Source organism: Aethina tumida, chromosome 5 (assembly GCF_024364675.1).
Source record: "Aethina tumida isolate Nest 87 chromosome 5, icAetTumi1.1, whole genome shotgun sequence".
In the NCBI taxonomy this organism is placed as follows: domain Eukaryota; kingdom Metazoa; phylum Arthropoda; class Insecta; order Coleoptera; family Nitidulidae; genus Aethina; species Aethina tumida.
The window spans coordinates 14,813,007-14,833,001 of record NC_065439.1 but is presented as its reverse complement, the minus strand read 5'-3'; the positions used below and the strand labels follow the sequence as shown (position 1 = coordinate 14,833,001).

The 19,995-nt window shown below is 32.9% G+C and overlaps 3 protein-coding genes across 5 annotated transcripts; all 3 read right to left on the bottom strand.

The window, feature by feature from the left end:
• Positions 1–24: 24 nt before the first annotated feature.
• Positions 25–3,340, bottom strand: LOC109602274 (tetratricopeptide repeat protein 8). The gene is made up of 5 exons (XM_020018610.2): positions 2,957–3,340; positions 867–1,336; positions 577–811; positions 299–473; positions 25–247 (listed from the first exon to the last, which is right to left on the bottom strand). The coding sequence occupies exons 1-5, from the start codon at positions 3,226–3,228 to the stop codon at positions 38–40; spliced, it is 1,362 nt and encodes a 453-aa protein (XP_019874169.1). The 5' UTR covers positions 3,229–3,340; the 3' UTR covers positions 25–37.
• Positions 3,341–3,355: 15 nt separating this feature from the next.
• LOC109602273 (cyclin-dependent kinase 11B) lies at positions 3,356–5,716 on the bottom strand. Of its 3 annotated transcripts, XM_020018609.2 has the most exons (6): positions 5,547–5,716; positions 5,364–5,489; positions 4,977–5,311; positions 3,927–4,906; positions 3,531–3,872; positions 3,356–3,477 (listed from the first exon to the last, which is right to left on the bottom strand). In XM_020018609.2, the coding sequence occupies exons 1-6, from the start codon at positions 5,621–5,623 to the stop codon at positions 3,397–3,399; spliced, it is 1,941 nt and encodes a 646-aa protein (XP_019874168.1). In that variant the 5' UTR covers positions 5,624–5,716; the 3' UTR covers positions 3,356–3,396. The 3 variants fall into 3 exon arrangements, with proteins under 3 accessions (XP_019874168.1, XP_049823371.1, XP_049823372.1); XM_049967414.1 differs by having other exon boundaries at positions 5,364–5,716; XM_049967415.1 differs by having other exon boundaries at positions 3,927–4,885; positions 5,364–5,716.
• Positions 5,717–7,386: 1,670 nt separating this feature from the next.
• LOC109602276 (zinc transporter ZIP13 homolog) lies at positions 7,387–17,096 on the bottom strand. The gene is made up of 5 exons (XM_020018613.2): positions 16,732–17,096; positions 11,705–11,815; positions 8,689–8,861; positions 8,354–8,630; positions 7,387–8,108 (listed from the first exon to the last, which is right to left on the bottom strand). Exons 1-5 carry the CDS (start codon positions 16,940–16,942, stop codon positions 7,936–7,938), a joined length of 945 nt encoding a protein of 314 aa, XP_019874172.1. The 5' UTR covers positions 16,943–17,096; the 3' UTR covers positions 7,387–7,935.
• Between the last annotated feature and the right edge of the window lie 2,899 nt (positions 17,097–19,995).

Genomic DNA, 19,995 nt, shown 5'->3' with positions numbered 1-19,995 from the left:
TATATATATATATATATACATATATATATATATTTCATTACTTGTTTTGGATAAAATCTAGATTGACCTGTGGTTCAGTCAAATTGGGTTCTAATTGTTTGGCAGTTGTTAAATAAACTCTGGCCAAATTCGTCCTACCCATTTTATGATGTAGCACCGCTAAATTATTAAACGCTGATGCATGCGACGAATCTGACGATAAGCAGAGACTCAAACACTGAATTGACAGTTCTATATCTCCTGCAGCCTGAAGAAAATTGTTTAAAAATAATTAAAACTTCATTTCTAAAAATTTTACCATGGCAACGTGTGACAAATTGTACCAAACATCGGCTTTTATGATTGGATCTGTAGCTAAATCTAAGGCACGTTGAAAACAAGCCAGAGTTAAATCCAACTGTTGAGAATACAAACAGCACAATCCTAAATTGTTATATAATTCTGGAGAATGAGCACCCATCGCAAGAACTCTCCTAAAATTCAGGAGTACAATCAAAAATATTTGAAGATTGTCCCAAATTGGCTGTATTTTGTCTGGACAATCAAAGACAGCCAATTTGAGTCACTATATTTTACCTATAATATCTCAACGCTAATTCAGGTTGATTGTTGTAAAAATGGTACATGCCAATACACGCAATTGCCTCGGAATTCATGGCGTCTTCTACAACGATATTTCTGTAATACTTCACCGATGTATTCGTGTCGTTTATGCTTTCATACAGTCTGGCTAATTCAGTCATAATAGCCACGTCATTGTTGAATACTTCTAAACCAGATTTGCATATCTCAGTGGCAGACAACGGCTGATCTAAACGATTCATAAAGTTTTTATACTATATTAACTAACAGAATAATTATCAAACCTAATCTAAGATATATTCTGGTAAGCCTAATAAAATTCTCAACGTTATAATGCTGTTTCGAAGCACTCCTCAACTGTTGCTCCGCCTCCCTGATCAAATTCAAGCTGACATAACATTTCGCCAGCTGCACCTTCCACCACCAATCCTTAAACTCGCAGAATTGAGTGGCCTGCACGGCCAACTCCATGGCGCTCCTCACGTCGCCTTCGTGATAAAACAAATACTCGAACAACGGCTTGGCCAGACACGGATTCTTGGCATATTTGCCGATGTTCAACCTGGCCACCTGTATAAACGGCCCGTCCTTTTGAGTCAGCATGGCCGCCGTCCCCAACCGAATTGCTCTTGCCGACTGGTTGGTGGCGGGACGCGCCGTCTTCAGGCGGTCCAGCGCCGAACCTGGACGGGCTTGCGTTCCGGGACGTGCCATCCCGGAAATAGGACGTCCCGTCGTCGTCCTCGGCCTGGAACTGAACCGGATGTGTTTTTTAATAACAATAATTATAATCATTAATTTAATATAAATTTTTTGTCAGAAATAGATACATATAGGTACAAAATTAAATCAATAAAGTAGTAAGAGTTTATACATTAATAATAGTTGTTACAAATACGACACATAGTAAAACGTAAAAGAAAGTTAAGGTCACTTTAGCCATTAAAATGGATAAAACTATAATGGCCCTAATATTGAACCCTGGATACACCACTTATTTTATTGATGGTAGCAGTTGAAGGGCCTTTGGAGGTGGAACCCAGAGAGGTGTTCATGGCCACATTATTGAACCCTGCGCTACATAAATATTGGGTTGGCAAGTAAGTCATTGCGGATTTCACTCATTGATGGCTTCAGTTGAATTTTTAGGTTTGCTGGCGTAGTCCAAATGTAAAACACATTTTGTTATTTAATAGTTGGAAATTCAGCTATCAATCAGTAAAAAAAGTTTTTTGATCGGTTGCGTAGTTTTCGTTTGGCGTTCGTTGAAAGATGGAAGATCAAAAGGAACATTTTCGTCATATTTTGCTTTTTTATTTCCGTAAAGGGAAAAACGTATCGCAAGCTCACAAAAAGTTATGTGCTGTTTATGGCGACGAAGCCTTATAAGAACGGCAGTTTCAAAATTGGTTTGCCAAATTTCGTTCTGGTGATTTTTCACTCAAAGATGATAAACGCTCTGGTCGTCCAGTTGAAGTTGATGACGACCTAATCAAAGCAATAATCGATTCGGATCGTCACAGTATAACACGTGAGATTGCAGAGAAGCTTCAGGTATCACATACATGCATTAAAAATCACTTGAAACCACTTGGCTATGTTCAAAACCACGATACATGGGTTTCTCACAAACTGAAAGAAACGCATTTAACGCAACGCATTAACCGTCGCGATTTGCTAAAGAAACGTAATGAAAATGATCCATTTGTAAAACGACTGATAACTGGCAATGAAAAATGGGTTGTTTACAACAATATCAATCGGAAAAGACCGTGGTAGCTGGTATTCATCAAAAGAAGATTTTGTTATCAGTTTGGTGGGATTATAAAGGAATTGTCTACTTTGAACTCTTACCACCCAACCGAACTATCAATTCTGTTGTCTACATTGAACAACTAATGAAATTAAACAATACAGTTGAAGAAAAGCGGCCCGAATTGACAAATTGAAAAGGTGTCGTATTCCATCACGACAATGCAAGGCCACACACATCTTTGGTCACTCGGCAAAAATTATTGGAGCTTGGTTGGGATGTTTTGCCACATCCACTATATAGTCCTGACCTTGCACCATCTGATTACTTTTTGTTTCGATCTTTACAAAACTCCTTGAATGGTAAAAATTTCAATAATGATGATGATGTCAAATCGTACCTGATTCAGTTTTTTGCTAATAAAAACCAGAAGTTTTATGAACTTGGGATTATGATGCTGCCTGAAAGAGGGCAAAAGGTCATTGATCAAAATGGGCAATTCATTACAGAGTAAAGATATTTAGTTCTTTGAAAAAATTGTCTTTGATTTTCTAAAAAAAATCCGCAATTACTTAGTTGCCAACCCAATACTTTATGGCTGATGGAAGTTAAGGGGCTTACCCGAGGGCGTTGGAGGTCGGAGGCAGGGCGGTCTTCATGGAGGTTCCGGGCCTCGGGGCTGTTGCTAGGACATTGTCGTCTAGAAAGTCGCTGTCTCCGATTTGTTCACTTTCCAAGTCGTCCACGTAGACTCTCTGAGTCATCGCTCTCATTTTTAAGCACCATGCTGCTTGATCTAGAGGCTGTTTGTCTAAAATACTGGTACAAATATCTATGCACTTGTCGTAACGTCTTCTGCGAAATAAACTCAACGCCAAGTACATAGGATCCATGTTTAAGTATTATTAAAACATTTTATGAAATTAACTAAACGTATGTAGTTTTGTTTGTATCAAGTAGCCATGCCATTATCGATTTTTTTCAACTGTTGCTGTTAAGTGAAGTTTTAAATAAAATAAGTTTCATAAATAATTAATTTATTTAAATACAAATAGTACAATTTAAAACTTAAGGTTAAAGCCAGTTTTGATTAAATCAACTTTGGCCGCCAATCTGAAACCGTAATTTTCATCATCGCCTTTCTGCAACAGAATATCTATAAAAAACTGACTAAAATAGATTATTAAAAATGTACCAGTCTTTTGTATTCGCCCCCACCGGATGGCGGTTTAGGACTGGCCGCCGCCAGTGCCCTTTTCTGGCCCAATTCACTTTTAGCCGGCCACGTGGGGAACATTTCCGGTTCAATTGGCAGCGGCATCTCCTTAAAATACCCGTGGTTCAAAGATTCATCTGCCGCGATCCTTTGTGCGGGATCGTACGTTAAAAATTTCGTCAGTAGGTCCAAACCCGTGTCCGAAAGACCCGTGAATTTTGCCTTTAAATCGGACGTTGGGTATTCCTTCAATTTTATCTTTTTCACCGCTGGTAAGTTGTTGAAACCGGGCCAAATTTTTTCCGAAGGCGTTCCCAAGTCCTTAAATTCAAACAATAAGTTATATTAATTTTAACAACTAATCATAAACAGTACCTTAAAAACCCTGTTGAGTTGGTCAGCTTCAGACTTGCCAGGGAATAATGTGTTCATCAACAATAATTCGGCAAAAATACAGCCAACAGACCACATGTCAATTGGTGTGGAATATTCTTTAGTACAGAGCAATAATTCTGGTGCCCTGTACCATAAAGTAACTACAACAGGCGTGTAAGCTTTCAATGGGGAACCATACTCTCGCGCCAAACCAAAATCGCCAACTTTCAGTATCCCTTTATGTGACAATAACAGGTTGGACGTCTTCAGGTCTCTGTGAAGTATCCAGTTGTCATGTAAGTGAGATATTGCAATTAACAACTGTCTAAGAAGACATTTAACTTCCGCAATCTGGAAACTCTGTTTCTTCAACCTCATTGTCTCCATTAGACTCTTCAAATCATGCTCCACGTAGTCCATAACAATAAAAATCTTATCCATGTTGCTCCCCACGACAATCTCCCTAACGGTAACGATATTCGGATGTTGGCTCTTTAATAACGTGTTAATTTCCCTAAGAGAAGTGATGGGAAATCCCTCTTTTTCCTTTTCCATCTTCAGTCGCTTGAGCGCAACTATTTCGTTTGTCCTCCGGTCCTTGGCCCGGTAAACCACCCCGTAAGTACCCTCTTCTATCCTGTTCAAACACTGGAACTCCTCCACGGATCTGCAACCCTGTATTGCTGGATAATACGATGGCAAATCGGCGTCCACCAACGTACTGCACTCGCTGGACGAGCCGCCGTTATTGCTTTCTACGGTTAATTTTACTAATCTATCGCTATCACAGCTTGCAGTTGGACTAGGACTTTCCGGCGTCACACGCACGAAATATGGACTGTTCTCTTGGTTCTTTTGCGCCGAGTTGCGATTGTCCGAATCGTCGGACACTGTTACCACTTCCGGGGGACGTTTTGGTTCTTTGGTGTGTGCTTTCGGCTGCGGGTTGTCCTTTTCCACTGATTTGGATGATGCAGAACCTAGGAAGTTGCATAATCTGTTTCATAATGTTACATAACAAAGAAATAACTGCAGGACTAAGACACTTACCACATTTATCATCATTGTGCTCAATATAAACAGTCCTGTGGCCTGTGGATGTAGTCCTTTGCCTGTCGGCACTGATCTTGATGATCTCCTTAATGTACACCTCTGAGTGCTCCTGCTCCACTTTCTTGCTCACCTCAGAGTCCCGCTCTTTGCTCTTGTGTCCCTTCCGCGACCGCTTGTTTAGCAAACGTTCGCGCAAATCGCGCAGAGCTCTGTCGGCTCGCTCTTTGTACTTATCGTTTCGGTCACGTTTTCCGTCCGTATACTTATCCGGATCGGAATGCCTGTGCCTGTTTTTGCTATTGTGTTCCATTGCGTATGGTTTATAGGCGTTTCTACAAGTAACAATTAAGGACAAATACAGTGAACAGTTCTAAATGGATAAACCTATGTCGGTCCCTGCAGTCATGTTTGGAAGTGCGACAGTGTTTCTGTCGTCGGTTTTGGCTGTTACGCAAATGGAAGTCCGGTTTTGGCTGGGGCGGTCGGATGTCCAGGTCGCCGTCCGAATCGCTAAAATTTATGGTTTCAAATTGGGGTGAGGGTGCTAAAGCGATTTCGGATGTTAACCTCAATATTGGCTCGTATGTGAAATCCGTGTTGCCTTCGAACCTTCTGTCCTCGTTGTGTCTTGTATTTAAAGACATTTCAAGACGGATTAACGTTTAAATTAAATTTGGTTCATTGATGAATATTGGATTTGTTTACGTTTAATTAATATTTGACAGTTCTAGGTTAGGAGCACAGAAAAACATAGATAAATACAATATAGAAATTGTTGGCCTGTAGATATGACTGACATAGATAGTTATGTTGTTTTTATTCATGATTACTGTACTTGAATAATATTCATTATTTATAATTCAAGATTACATTAAAATCATGAATAATCTTATTTATCTAAGTATGATTATGATTAATAATAATTCGGTATGATTACTCTGATTAGAAAGCCTTCGATCCTAATGAATTTTGAGGGAGACATCATGCATGACAGAGACAGTAAAAGATTCCCATTACGAAGTAAATTTACAGACTTTTACTGTCTCTGTCGTGCATGATGCCTCTTTCAAAATTCAGTCGGATCAAACAGTTTTCGACTGTGTATAAGATATAAGATTTCAAATTTTCAATGGAATTGAATTGAATTAATATATACAGGATAAGCCCATTTTTTGAAGAAAAGTCCTAAAATGATTCTCAACTGAGATACGAAGTACCAAACATTTTTTGTTTCGTTTTTTTTCTAAAATTAGAGGAAAAATTTGGAATTCTAAATAAGTCGATTTCTTAAAAAAATTAAAATTGGCAGTTACAGAGACTGCTGATAGAAGTAAAAACGTAAAAATTTTTATAATGTTTGAATTAAAATTATCAACATCAATCTGGTTTTTACATCTATTTTCACTCCATGCAATAATTATATGCATGTGTGTTTTTTTATTATTCAAATATATTATGGGCTGTACAAGAACATGACAAAATATAAATACAATTCAATTGAAATAACAATTAATATACAATCATATTATTTATGGATAGTATTTGTATTTACTTAAATTTCAATGTAGTTGATTTTTAACATTATTTTTATTGTTTGCATCATTGTCATTAATTTCAATAATACTTAGACTTTTTGTACTTTCAATTATTTCATTTTGTTCTAAAAAAGATACAATAGGCTTATGGTAACTAAAGTAAGAAATGAAAATGTTTGATTCAAATTTATTTAAGTATTGCTTAAAAACGGTATCGATTGTCGTTTTATATTTTGTAGTACTCAGTTTTCGATCATGGACATGGCCATTCAAATAATAATCAAACAAAAACACTATTTTAACAATGCACAGTATATAAACATTGAATTTTTCACTAAATCCATTCAATTTCACTTATAAGATATACAAGCACTATACGTCAGCTGTATAGCTACAGATATACTGGTATAACATGTCGGTGACGCGAACGCACGAGATTTCACCCATCCAAAAAGTGTATAAGGCGTGTGCGCCAGTTATGAGGCGAACCCATAGGATTTTCCCTTACCCAAAAAAGTGCCCAACGCGGCTAAAGAAGTTTTCACTTCAAAAATTCTAATAAAAGTCCAACAGAAAACGAGATAAAAATGTTAAAGTTAAACCTTGTTTTTGTACTTTTTTCTGCAGCTGGTGCGACGAAATTGGGTAAGACGGGCCCAAGTTTGCTTGCAGGTCAATGGAGAAAACTTTGAACAGCTTTTGTAAAGTAAGGTTTGTGAATTGTTTATGACAACTTCTTTTGCCTAAAAATTAATTAGGTTATTATCCAGAATTAAATCAAAACCTCATAACTAATTTTATTTATAGAAAACCTTACAATTTTAACATTCATATTAATGTAATGCTGAACCCTTAAATGAATAAAAAACAAGTTACTCTTTATATCACTTTATTTACATTGGATATAAAATACAAAGAGCACTTTAAGTACTATATAATAAAATATACAATATATGATAATAAATGGATGAACTGTCATAAGTATCACAAAATTTTTGTTCTTAGAATTTATCAATTTAAAGTTCAATGAAATATTTTACAATATATATAACGAAACAAAATAAATAATCAAATCAAGTCAGACAAAACTAACAAGTCAAAATGTACGGCTTTCAAATAAAGCTGGATTGATCAAATTATTGATAACAGCAATTAATTTTCCGAAAATGTCTAATCGTTTTTGGTTGATACGAAAATAAGTAGTAGAGAACACCCTGTGTTGCACTATTTCAGTTTTTAATATGTACAATGTTTTCGAATTAATTAACCCATTGGACTATAATCTATAAATACTGCTCTTAAAATTTACAAAAGTATCACTCATCTCCTAACCTATTAAAAAAAATATGGCAACAAAAATATTAAAAAAAATTATAATAAAACAAAATGAGGGCCGAATAATCTCTTCATTGTCCACGGAATCACTCGATGGTCGCGACGGCGGCCATAATCACAATGCCGGCTATCAAAGCCAGCATCTGTTTAAACGATTCTTTCGGGTCCTCCTCCTTGAGCAAATCCGGAAGTACGGTCACGAGAGCGATGTGCAGGAATGTGCCGGCAGTGAATGGCAGGATCCAGGATGTTCTCGCTTCTAAAATAAAATAAAATAAAGTTGTTCAATAAAATTTCATCGTATTTGATGATAATTAAATTATATTACGAGTGGGACTCTAATATGTATTTAGAATTTGGGCTTATCACATTGAACCCAGATAATTTAATAAAAATATCTCGTATCTCGTGTTAGGCAAACACGCTGTTTTGTCTAATGCTTCTGTTTGAACAACTATAACAAAACTCTTTGTTGAATTAATAAATCGTAACAAAATAATGTACCCATTGAGTTGCCGGCGCCGCTGAAAGCGATGGCGCACATGGCGCCGATCAAGCCGCCGCCGGCCGTCAGTATTTGAAAGACGGCCGCGTTCCACCGCGTGAAGCCGGACTTGAGGAGAATGGCGAAGTCGCCGACCTCGTGGGGTATTTCGTGCACCAGTATGGCGAACGTGGTGAACACGCCGAGCCTGGTAGACACCACGAACGCGCCCCCCAACGACAGGCCGTGGGTGAAGTTGTCGATCGTGTTGGACGCCAGGTTCAAGTACCCGGTTATCTGTAAAACGAAACGTGTGTGAGTACCCAGCCGGGAGAATGCTCGGGACGTTCGTTACCTGTCGCTTCTTGTTCTCTTCGGTTATTCCCTTCGTGTTGTTGTTCTCGGCTTGCTCGTCCAAGTCCCGTTCGCCGAATTGTTCGATTACGGAGAACAGTTTTTCGATGGCGACGAACACGATCAGTCCGACTAGCACCAGGATACCGCTGCGGCTTATTGCGCCATGTCCATCTGTAAATCAGTGGTAAACAGTTCTGAGAATCGGATAACACATGAGGCATCACGATTGTAAAATAAAACGTATTAGGCCAGTCAATTACAAAACAATTATTTGAATCTGCATTGGTGATTCAATTGCATTTTGATTATCCCAACCAGTTTTCCGCAATGTTTATTGTTGAATGACATCCAACAATCAATTGGTTGGAGGTCAAATCCAAAAATTTTTGTTAAAAAAACTGCAAAAAATCCTTTAATTACCTCGAGGATGATTAATATTAAGGATACATGCACCGGAGTCGGTGCTCACTACTCCTGGGTCATAATTTAAAGTGTGTATATAACTTCTTTCAATTCTTTTTTGAAAGTTCAAATCTACAGCAGGTTCCTGCTTTGACAATGATGCACACCATTGTTCCTCTTCTCCTTCTCCAGGTCATGACATACATGCATGCAATCACGTGTTTGTAAAGCACTTTAGTATTACTGAAGAATTTCACAGCCTTTAATGAAGTGTAAAAATAATGTATTGTAACGCGATTATATAATTAAACGCATTACTCCAGTCAATTACATAACTATTATTCGAATTTGCATCAGTGATTATTCACAGAATTATTGTTAAGGCACATCGAAATTAATTTTAGATTGGATTAATTGTTAATTAGAAAAATATATGGATGGAAGAATGAGGTGGAAATATTATGTCCTACAAATAATTTAAGTTACATCGATTATGAACAAGATGGTGGGTATAATGCTTCATGACACATTTAAGACAAACATCATAAATAGAAGGACAAATACTCTAAAGTAGATAATTTGAATTTATAGATTAAAAAGATATTTTGACCATTAAAATTTGAATATTTGCAGCTCTGGACAACTTTCCATTTCTTGTAAGACTCTTATTTTCAAAAATCCATTTCAAGGATTTGAAAACATTTTATTACGTTTATTTCTCGTTTATATGTCGTGTGGCACCGTAAAATATCTCAAAAAGACATTCTTCTATTTTGCCACTATAATTGAAATTTTGAAATATGGTAATCTAAGTTAAAACTACACTATTGCTCATATGTAGAAATTTTCATTTATCTTGATAAAAGTGTACGTTTAAATATCCATATTATTGTCGGATTTAGTTAGGAATTTATTAATATTTGAATTAAAATTCAAGGATCAAAAATAGAGAAACTATAATATAAAATAACTTTATGTACATTTAACCTTCCTTCTTCTAAACACTTTTTTTTTCTTTGATTTCAGTAGCTTTTCAATATAATTGTTCGATAATTCTTTCCACTGATTTTGAACTTCTTCAAAGAGTTCATTCAAATTTGACAGCCTTTTTGCATGTATTTTCCAATCAATTTCATCCAAAAGGTTTTCAGTTGGTTTGAGGTTTGGGTTTTGTGCTGACCAAGACATTACACCTACTCCTTGAGAAGAGAATCATTCTTTAATTAACTGAGACATGTGGATATAAAAAGTTATATAAAAATTATGTAAATAAAGATATCCTTATATAAAGGGAGATATGAAATATTTAAACTCTTAATAATTGAAAAATTAATTAAAATTAAAAAGAATCGTTCTTTTAATAAAATGATTATGTTTTTTAATTTGTAGCTCTACATATGAGGCAGTGTATGTCTCACCAGACTTAAAATTTGGAGGAGCTTGATAATATTCTTGGAGGGTATAACTTACCATACTTTCCAAGAGTAGCTCTACAATTTATTCCTTTACTAAAAATATATAAAAGTTAATATTTTATTTTTTTCTTAATTTTGTTTTATTAATTTCCCAAGGAATTATTAAGCATTTTTTTTTCTAATTTGTGCAGTAAATTATTTTATTTATTAATATTTATTTTGACAAAATATTTGTTGTAATATTGGTACTCCGATTTTTTAATTAATTCAAAATAGAGTAATATAATAGTGAGAACATATAAAGTGGAAAAGATGTATGTAACATAACTTCCTTCAATTCTTTTTTGAAAGCAAGTTCCTGTGTGCACTCTATTCTCAAAGCTTTTCTTCCTGCAGATCATGACATGCTTTATTTGTAATTACATCATTGCAAAGCACTTCACACAGCGCTTTGCCGAACAATTTGACAGCCTAACTTCAAACAGAGGTGCAAAAATAACACGTAACACGATTATAAAATTAATCGCACCAGCCCACCTAATCGTAAAACAATTATCCGGGTCCTCAATAGCGATTCAATTCGATTTTCCGAACCAGCACCCCACAAATTTATTGTCAGGCATCCCGAAACTGATTCGAGATCGAATCTGTTATCTGTTTAATTGTTAATTAATCTACATAAGTGCGTGTGGGAGAGTTAATTTTAAAATTGCGATTGCGTCACCGGAATTACACTGGACGAATTAAATCACTGCCATACGAGCTGCTAAATGCAATTTAAACAAGAAGGAACTGTGAGATGACCGGCTGTAATTCCGCTCGTTGTATTTTTTGCCTTTGTTCAATATTGGGACGTATAGTGTGGGCAGTCTCTTGTCGTATTCTTGACTTTTGATACGTGACGTTTCAGCTGTACACTGTGCTGAATCGCGAGAAGTGTGATTAATTTTTAATTCAGCTTAAGGAACGTTTTTACAGACGTTACAGACGTTTTAAGTAATTGGTTTATGGAAAATTCATTGACTGTTTTGTACGTGATGATAATCAAGAACTACAATTATATTCCTCACTGTGTAACAACAGTGTTAAACAACATTGTATAATTGTTCCAAATTTATAAAATCTAGGTTCATGTACTTGAAATGATAAAAATGATAAAACTATTATTGTCTGACAGTTAAAAATTAGTGTTCTTACCATTTTTTATGACTTCGTTGGCGAATATTTCCGGTAAGGAATGGAGGAAAACGTCGCCTAGAATCCCTCCAACTGCGAAGCTGAGCAAAGTCTTTAACGTGTTGGCACTAGCTGTAGAAATTAAAAAAATTTAATCATTTACATGTATATCATTTTGGCAACATAAGTGTTACAAATTAAATTCAATTTATCAAAATAACTATTACAGCACAATTTTTTAGACTTTATTTTTATCTGCCATTGTTAATTTTCAAAGTTAAATGGGATAATCTAATCTTTTACGTGCACAGATTGCGTTTTCGGTTGAAGAGTCTCAATTAATATTGAAAAACAATTCCAGTCAGAATATCCTTTATTTCCTCTTATCATTCACGTTTTAACGATCATTAATTTATTTATAATTAACTGATAATGTTTCAGATTTTTTTTTTTCAAGTACGGATTAGTTAACTTACTTTCTCTGTGCACTGATTTTTGTGCAATAAATTAACGCGGTTTTTGCGTCATGAAGCAAATATTGATTTTAGTATGGTCCATTTAACTTCTTATCCAATGCTGCAGAAATTTGATAAAAAATGTTCAATGGCGTAACTTAAAATTTCATATTTCATGTGGTTATTTAAGATTTAAGAGGAAATTTATAAAATGGCAAGTGTTTAATAGATGTAACATTACAAAATGGGAATAATTGTCTTTGTTCTGTTACCTCATTAACGTTTGGTAAACGACTTCAATTTCCCCATATATTACAATTCCGACCTTGGTGGAAGAAATGTCAATGTCATCCATTGTTTTTGGTCAAAAACTAAAGAAGACCCACGCAACTGTGTCCTATATTTAACAGTTTTTGTTACAATTATAATCACCAACCAAATATGAGTCAACAATTTGAACCGAGATAACAACAGATGAGTTTATTATTATTAACACATCATTTACTTAATAAGCCTCTAAACTATTTTATTGTAAATTAAATTGTTGCAAATTCAAGCATATTTTTATTAATTAGTTGGCAATGCATTAAATCAAACCGGTGACGTAACGAAATCAATTACTGATTCCTGTTTGCTATTTTTAAAACATCGATTTTATATGATATTACTTTCCACTTAATTTTATCAGTTCCAAAACACGAATTTTACATAACTTTGCAACATTCAAATACTATTTACAATGCACTTATTTGTAGTTTATTTACAAAACACAAATTCCAGTTATTTGCATAATTTCAATACAATGGGAACAACGTGGAATTTTAAATAGAATTCGCAATAATGCAGATTCGATAGGTATGTTTTGTGTGGAATTATCTCAGTCTGATTATCGCAGATCTCCGTAACACAATAATTGTATGCCAGTCAGACTCTCTATCTAAGGCTACCGTTTCTCACCAGATATGGATATGAGAACTCATGTTCAAAGGAATAAATTGTTCTAAGTTTTAATATTTTTTATTATGTAAATGGTGCAGATAAAATAGAAGGAGTTATTGATTTTCAATATTTCAGTCGCATTTATTGAAATTTCCGATTCCGATTATTTTAAATATTCGAACATTATTCGACTTGAAATCCGAAGAGGAGATTTGTGTAGTTAATAAATTGTTTTAAAAATTCTAGTTGAGTTTACTAAGGAATTAATGGTTAAATTTGTTTAGATTTAAGTAATAGTTCCGTTCTTTTATGTATCCCCACTTACAGTATGAGGCGAAAATTGGCAAAAATGTTTATAGTAATTTAATTTTATATGGAACTACATCTATGATTTCTTCGTAGTAGGTAAAATGTTGATAATGAAAGCATGAATTTCTTATATGAATATTAAAATATATTCAAAAGTTGAGAATATTTGTCCTGTATTAAAACGTAAATTTGTTTGTTAAAATTATTCAACTGTAAATAAACATGATAATTTGAATAACATTGATAAAGTAGAAATTAGATTTAGATATAAAAGTATGTATAATAGTGACCATAATTATAGAAACATTAAAATATATTAAAAATAGGAAATGTACTATTTGAATTGTTTTATTTTTCTTTTATACTAATGGATAATTTAATATTATTCTTTAAAAAAATCCGTACTTTTTATTCTTCAATGTACAAACTTGTAAGAAATTTAATACTTTATGGTCTTTTATTGATCTTTGTGAATTTAAACCTTTGCTTGTTACAATTATTTAATAATTGGTTAAAAGAGAACTACAAGAAAAAATTATATTTTGCTGTTACTAAGATCAAGACAGACAAGTGGAGATGGCTAAGAGTTTGGGCTAAATAAGTCAATCCTCTCCTGTAATATTAAAACATTTAAAAATCTTGTCTAAAATTGTAGCTACGAAAAAATTGAAGTTACATTAAACAATTTGCTTCCATATATTGAAGAAATGAACATTTAATGAATGTTTCAACATGAAAACGATCTTAAACATAAATTCAAAATTATGACGGACATAACATAAAATAAATAATAAACAATAATTATAAAAAATAAAATTAAAATAAACTCTCTGTATATTAAAATACAAATTAATAATACACAGTGTACACTGCAGTTTACTTCGGTATTATAAAAAAAAATATAAGAAGTAGTTAAAGACCCAGTTTAAGTTTGAAGACCCCTTAAATTTTATTTAAGGCCGTTGGCCCGTTGGTCAATACTACAGGAAAAATGTATCGATTTGTTTATGAAAAGATATTAAAGGACCACATGCTATATTTCGCGGAGGATAATATACGATTAAGATGATTGATTCAACAGGACAACAATCCCATACATGCTTCTAATTACATAAAAGACTGGTTCGAACAAGAAAAAGAACAAGTTTTGCCATGACATTCACTAAACCCTATAGAACATCTTTGGGAATATTTAGAAAGGAATATACAACAGCACACAATAAAAAATAAGGCAGAGCTACTGAAAAGGCTTCAAATGGAATGTCAAAAAATACCTCCTGAATTTACCAGAAAATTGGTTGTGTCATACAAGCTAATGGTTATGCAACAAAATATTAATTCTTCTATTTGTTTTTGGTATATATTTCGAAAATTAAATTATTTACTAAAGTTTCCAAAGTTAAGTCCAAATAAAAAGGTTAATTTTGTATAAAATTCTATTTTACGTTATAATACCTTAATAACAGTAAATAGAATTTCAGAATTTCAGCATTAATCCCTTATACAGGTTATAGAAGAGTAATTTTATTTAAATCATTCGTTGTTTATTAACTATTCGAATAATAAACAAATAAATTTTAGAGTTCCAAAACTTTTGTCCAAGAATATAAATAACATGGGAGGATCACGTTTCTAACCAAATTCTTCATAAAAAATATAGAGTTAATATAAAATTAACTAATCTAGATTTAATTATTAAAAATCCCTTTGAAAATTAAAATTACACATTTAATAAAAATAAGTATACATCAGTTTTTGCAATACTGCATAAAAAAAGTAAATTTTTTTAGTTTTTGTGAAAATAATTAATATTTAACACTTTAAAAGTTGCTATTATAATGACCACCACTGTATAATGTATATTATTGTTAGTTTAATGAGTTATTTTCATGTAAACTTATAAAATAATTTAACATTAGGGTAGATAAAGTAGATATTTAACGCTTAATACAAGTCTACTTTAAAATATTTAAAGTTCCTATTATAATGACCACCACTGTATATTGTTAGTTTAATGAGATATTCTCGTGTAAGCTTATAAAATAATTTGACATTAGGGTAGATAAAGTAGATACCTAATGCCTAATACAAGTCTACCTTAAAACATTTAAACAATTTCTTAACGAAATATGGAGATAAAACAATCACATAATAGCCCTTGCTGAAATGTAACGTAATGTTGTATAATCAAGACGGAATAATTACGTTGTGAAGATAAGCTAATGAGTGTGAACACCTGAAATGTATTTTTAAGTAATATGACGAAGCAAAAGATTTATTTTCGGTGGCATATTGCATTTAAAATGCCAAACAAACAACACGAACGTAGTTGTTTTGACCAGTAAAAGAACCTGTGCACTTTAACCCTGACATCGAATTAATCACAGTCACGTGACCAATCCTTATCTATGTGCTAATTATAATGAATGCTTTTTAGTATTCGTATGCGTATCAGAAATAGGGGGGAAAACCCGATAAAACAAAAGATTTTGCCCGTTTTAAAAACATAAACACATCGCTGTCGACGTTACGACTGAAATAATCAACGAACAAGGAAGAACTAAAGAAAAGATCATAGGAGAAACGAGACGCAGTTTCGTTTTCACCGGCCGAAGTCAGCATCCGCGATGTGTGTCAGTCTTGTTGGGTCTGTTGCGAAACGGCACTTTATCAGACTGTTAGATAACCCGTTCAATTGTACGGACAATTGCTGAAACGCGGCCTGAAATTAACACTGATGCACACACAATGGACGATTCGCGGCATGTTATTAATAAACACAAAAGGTCGACGAGAATCTCGACCTTGCACGTCTCCGATTGGTGCTAATCCAATATTCCGGGTCAAAACGATGTTTTTCGCACCGCGATATTGATTTTTGGCTCGATTTTAAGCACGTGAACTTGTAAGAAAAGGATGTAAACAAAAACCTAACCTCAAATCTTGGAGGAATGGCGCGTTAATTTTGTGGATTTATCGCCATTTTTTTCATTTATTCACACTTATAAATAACTGGACAAAGGAAATTAAATGGTGCTGCATTAAGTTGCGATAAGGACAATGTCCACAACAACAAAACGTTAACCTTAAACAAGGCGAACAATGGAGGCTGTTGTTTGTTGTGTTAATGTTGACGGGCTCTTTGTTTCGGTCATTTAAACGTTAATTGATAAAAAGCTGACCAACAATCAGCACCTAGTGACAATGCCCTTGAAAAAACAACATTTCTAACAGCTGACAACAATCCAAAACCTACGATAATCAGCAAAATAAACAAACCAACAATCAGTTGTTGTGGCCAAAAAGTAACAAACATCCAACACAAATAAAAGCGTAATTTCTAACCTCCTTGTCTGAGATCGTCGGTCTGGTCAATGGGGATGACGAGCAGGGGCAGGACGCCGCTCAGTCCGACCAGAAGGGAGCCGATCATGGCCCCGACCCAGGGTATGTACCCGATGGCCAAGATCCACGGCGGCACCAGTTCCAGCATCGCCTCCTTGTAATACAGGACGTCCAGCACGGTGCTGTTCACGTCGGCGGCACACGACAACATTGCGACAACGGTTTTTTTGAACGGGGTTGGTTACAATTTGCCGACTAATCTAACTCTGAGATTGAGCCGGTCAAATCAGATGGTTTTTTGGTGGCGGAGGCTGCTGGCGAGAGTTTCACACCACGGACATTGTTTACAACGCGACTACATCGTCGAGCTACGATTCATGTGGTTTTGACGCACGCTCCGTATGTCCCCCCACCATGGCACTGGAGGCGGGTTGCGGTCGCAGCTTTCGGGTCGTTCCACAGTAATATCCGCGGCTGTTGGCTTCAGATACATTAATTAATATAACTATAGCTTTATGAGCTGGAAAATATTTCTCGACAATAACTACTGAATAAACGCTGCTGTTAGTTTTATTTAAAACCTTCTAAAGTCGATAAACTTTATTATTGCCTATTTAATTAAAAACAATGATCTAATAGATCTAATGCATACGGAGAAAACGTTAAAATGTTAATAGAGGTAAGTATAATTATTATTTAATATTAAAATTTCTATTATTAATAATATTAATATTTATAAATTGTTGTCCTTATCAAAACATGAATTTACAATAAAAATATTGGATCAAATATACGGACTAACAATATGAAAATGCCATTATAAAGTAGTAACATTAATTCTTATTTCTTGAGAGTTTTTGTTTTGAATTTAAAATAGACCCTAAATTGACCAATAAAATTTTATTTAGTTATTATTTGTTCATAGATGAGATTATAAAGAAGGTGGTATTATCCATAATATTGAAAACAATTATTCTTTTTTTTGTGTTCGTAAATGTGACATCAAATATACAAAATGTTTTAGAAAAAGGAAAACATATATGATATTATTATCAACAAAATTTCAATATATCTATTTATAATGCAACCCATAATACTAACAAATGCATCATTGTAATTAGAAAGAAGTAAACTTTTTTTATTATCCATTTATTGAAAAGGGTTATTACTTTCACAAAATATTCTGTTCATCTTAAAATTGCAATTACCTTGAAAAATGTCAGAACAAATGTACAGGATGTTAAAATATGAAGAAAAACGTGTAAATAATTACATGAACTTTCATTATTTATTATTAATAATAAAATTTCTAAAAAACAAATTTATTTTGAATTTATAATGGTGTCCAAAATTCCAACATAATTCTATTTTTTAACTATTTGTGCTTAGCTGTAATTATAAATATCAAAGTAAATTTTTTATCATCCATTTGACTGAAAATTTTACAAAATATTTTGTTCATCTGTTAAATAACAAAAGAGGCTTGCAAATAATATTTTATTTATCTTTATTTATTATTATAGACAAAATTAAAAAAAAATCAATTTATATTTAACAGTTGTTAATTAAAAAATAGAATTAAGTTTAATTTCATTTTTTAATTACTTGTGCATGGATGTAATTACAAAGAAGATAATCTTTTTTATTAATCAGTTGATTGAAAAGAGTTATGTTCAAGTTCATGTTCATCAGGAAAGTGTAATTACTATAAAAAGGTTAGATTAAATGTACAGGGTATTAAGAAATGATGAAATATGTAAGTAATATTACAGGGATGTATTATTATTTATTATTATAAATAAAATTTTTATAAAAATTAATATTTTATTATTATTTATGCATAATTAACATACAATTCGAATGATCAGTGCTTTTATCAAGTACATTTAGTCCACAAGATAAATTTTATACTTTTATCATCATCAATTTATACTAAATATCATCGATATCCTTGAAAAATAAAAGACATGACCAGTAAAATAATTTATTTACTACCGTACTTCCCGTTAGTCAATCAAATTTATCGTATCAAGATATATTAAATCTACGATTTTTTGTTTTGTCATTAAAGGATTCAAATAAAGAATTGGACGTTTTAATTGTTTAACTACAAACATTTTGTCATAGTAATTTCTTTAATAAAAAAACCACTCAATGGCATTTTATACGTTAATAGATTATTTCGCGTTATTACTGGTGAGGCAGTGCCTCACAAACATTTTGCCATAGTAATTTCTTTAATAAAAAATTTACCACTCAATGGCATTTTATACGTTAATAGATTATTTCGTGTTATTACTGGGGAGGCACTGCCTCATCTGAGTCTCTGACATTGAAAAGAAGTATTTATTATTTTAGACAAAATTTCTGTTAAATAAATTTGTTTTCATTTTAAGATAATTAACCAACACAATTTAAATAGATAGAAGAATTAGATATTTGTACATAGAGGAGAAACTCGTTCATTATCAGTTAGATTGAAGAAAGTTATTATTTAATAAAATTATGCTCGTCGAAAATGTAACTTTGTAACTAAGAAATTTTAGATCAAATGTTAAGAAATTACATTACTTATTAAACTAGACAAACTTTCTTTAGATAGTATAGATATTATACTTAACAACAGGATTCTATTTAATTATTTATTCCTGGATATAATTACAAAGAGGATATTTTTTATTAACCATTTTACTTTACACTATATAACATATTTTACATATTAAGAAATAGTGACTAAAAAGATAAAGATGACTATAAAAAATATTATATTAAATACACAAGATGAAAGATATGAAGAAAACATTGAAATTCTATTAACTCAAATACCATATTTGACAACAAAATAATATTTTTAATTGTTTGTACAAACATGGTTGTGGTAATACTCAAAAGAGAAACTTTCCTATTATCCATTAAAATTATAATTTGATTGGTACCAAAAAACAATACAACTCTATTTCTTAATGCCAATGGATGTCGGTACTGTTTTATTATCCATTTGAAAGAAAAAGAATCAGTGCGTCTTAAAAATACAACTTCTTTAATTTTGAGTTGATAATGGCGCCCAAATTCTGAATTCAATATTTTAATTATCGATATAATTACTATAAAATTAGTTATGAATATAAAAAATAGTGTTTTATGAACACGATTACACAGGAAAACCTTTTTATTATCCATTAGGCTAAAGAATTATTCTTTAAAAAAATGTTATGACAATGTAATGTTTGATACATAAATTTCACCGCTTATGCTACGGTCGTA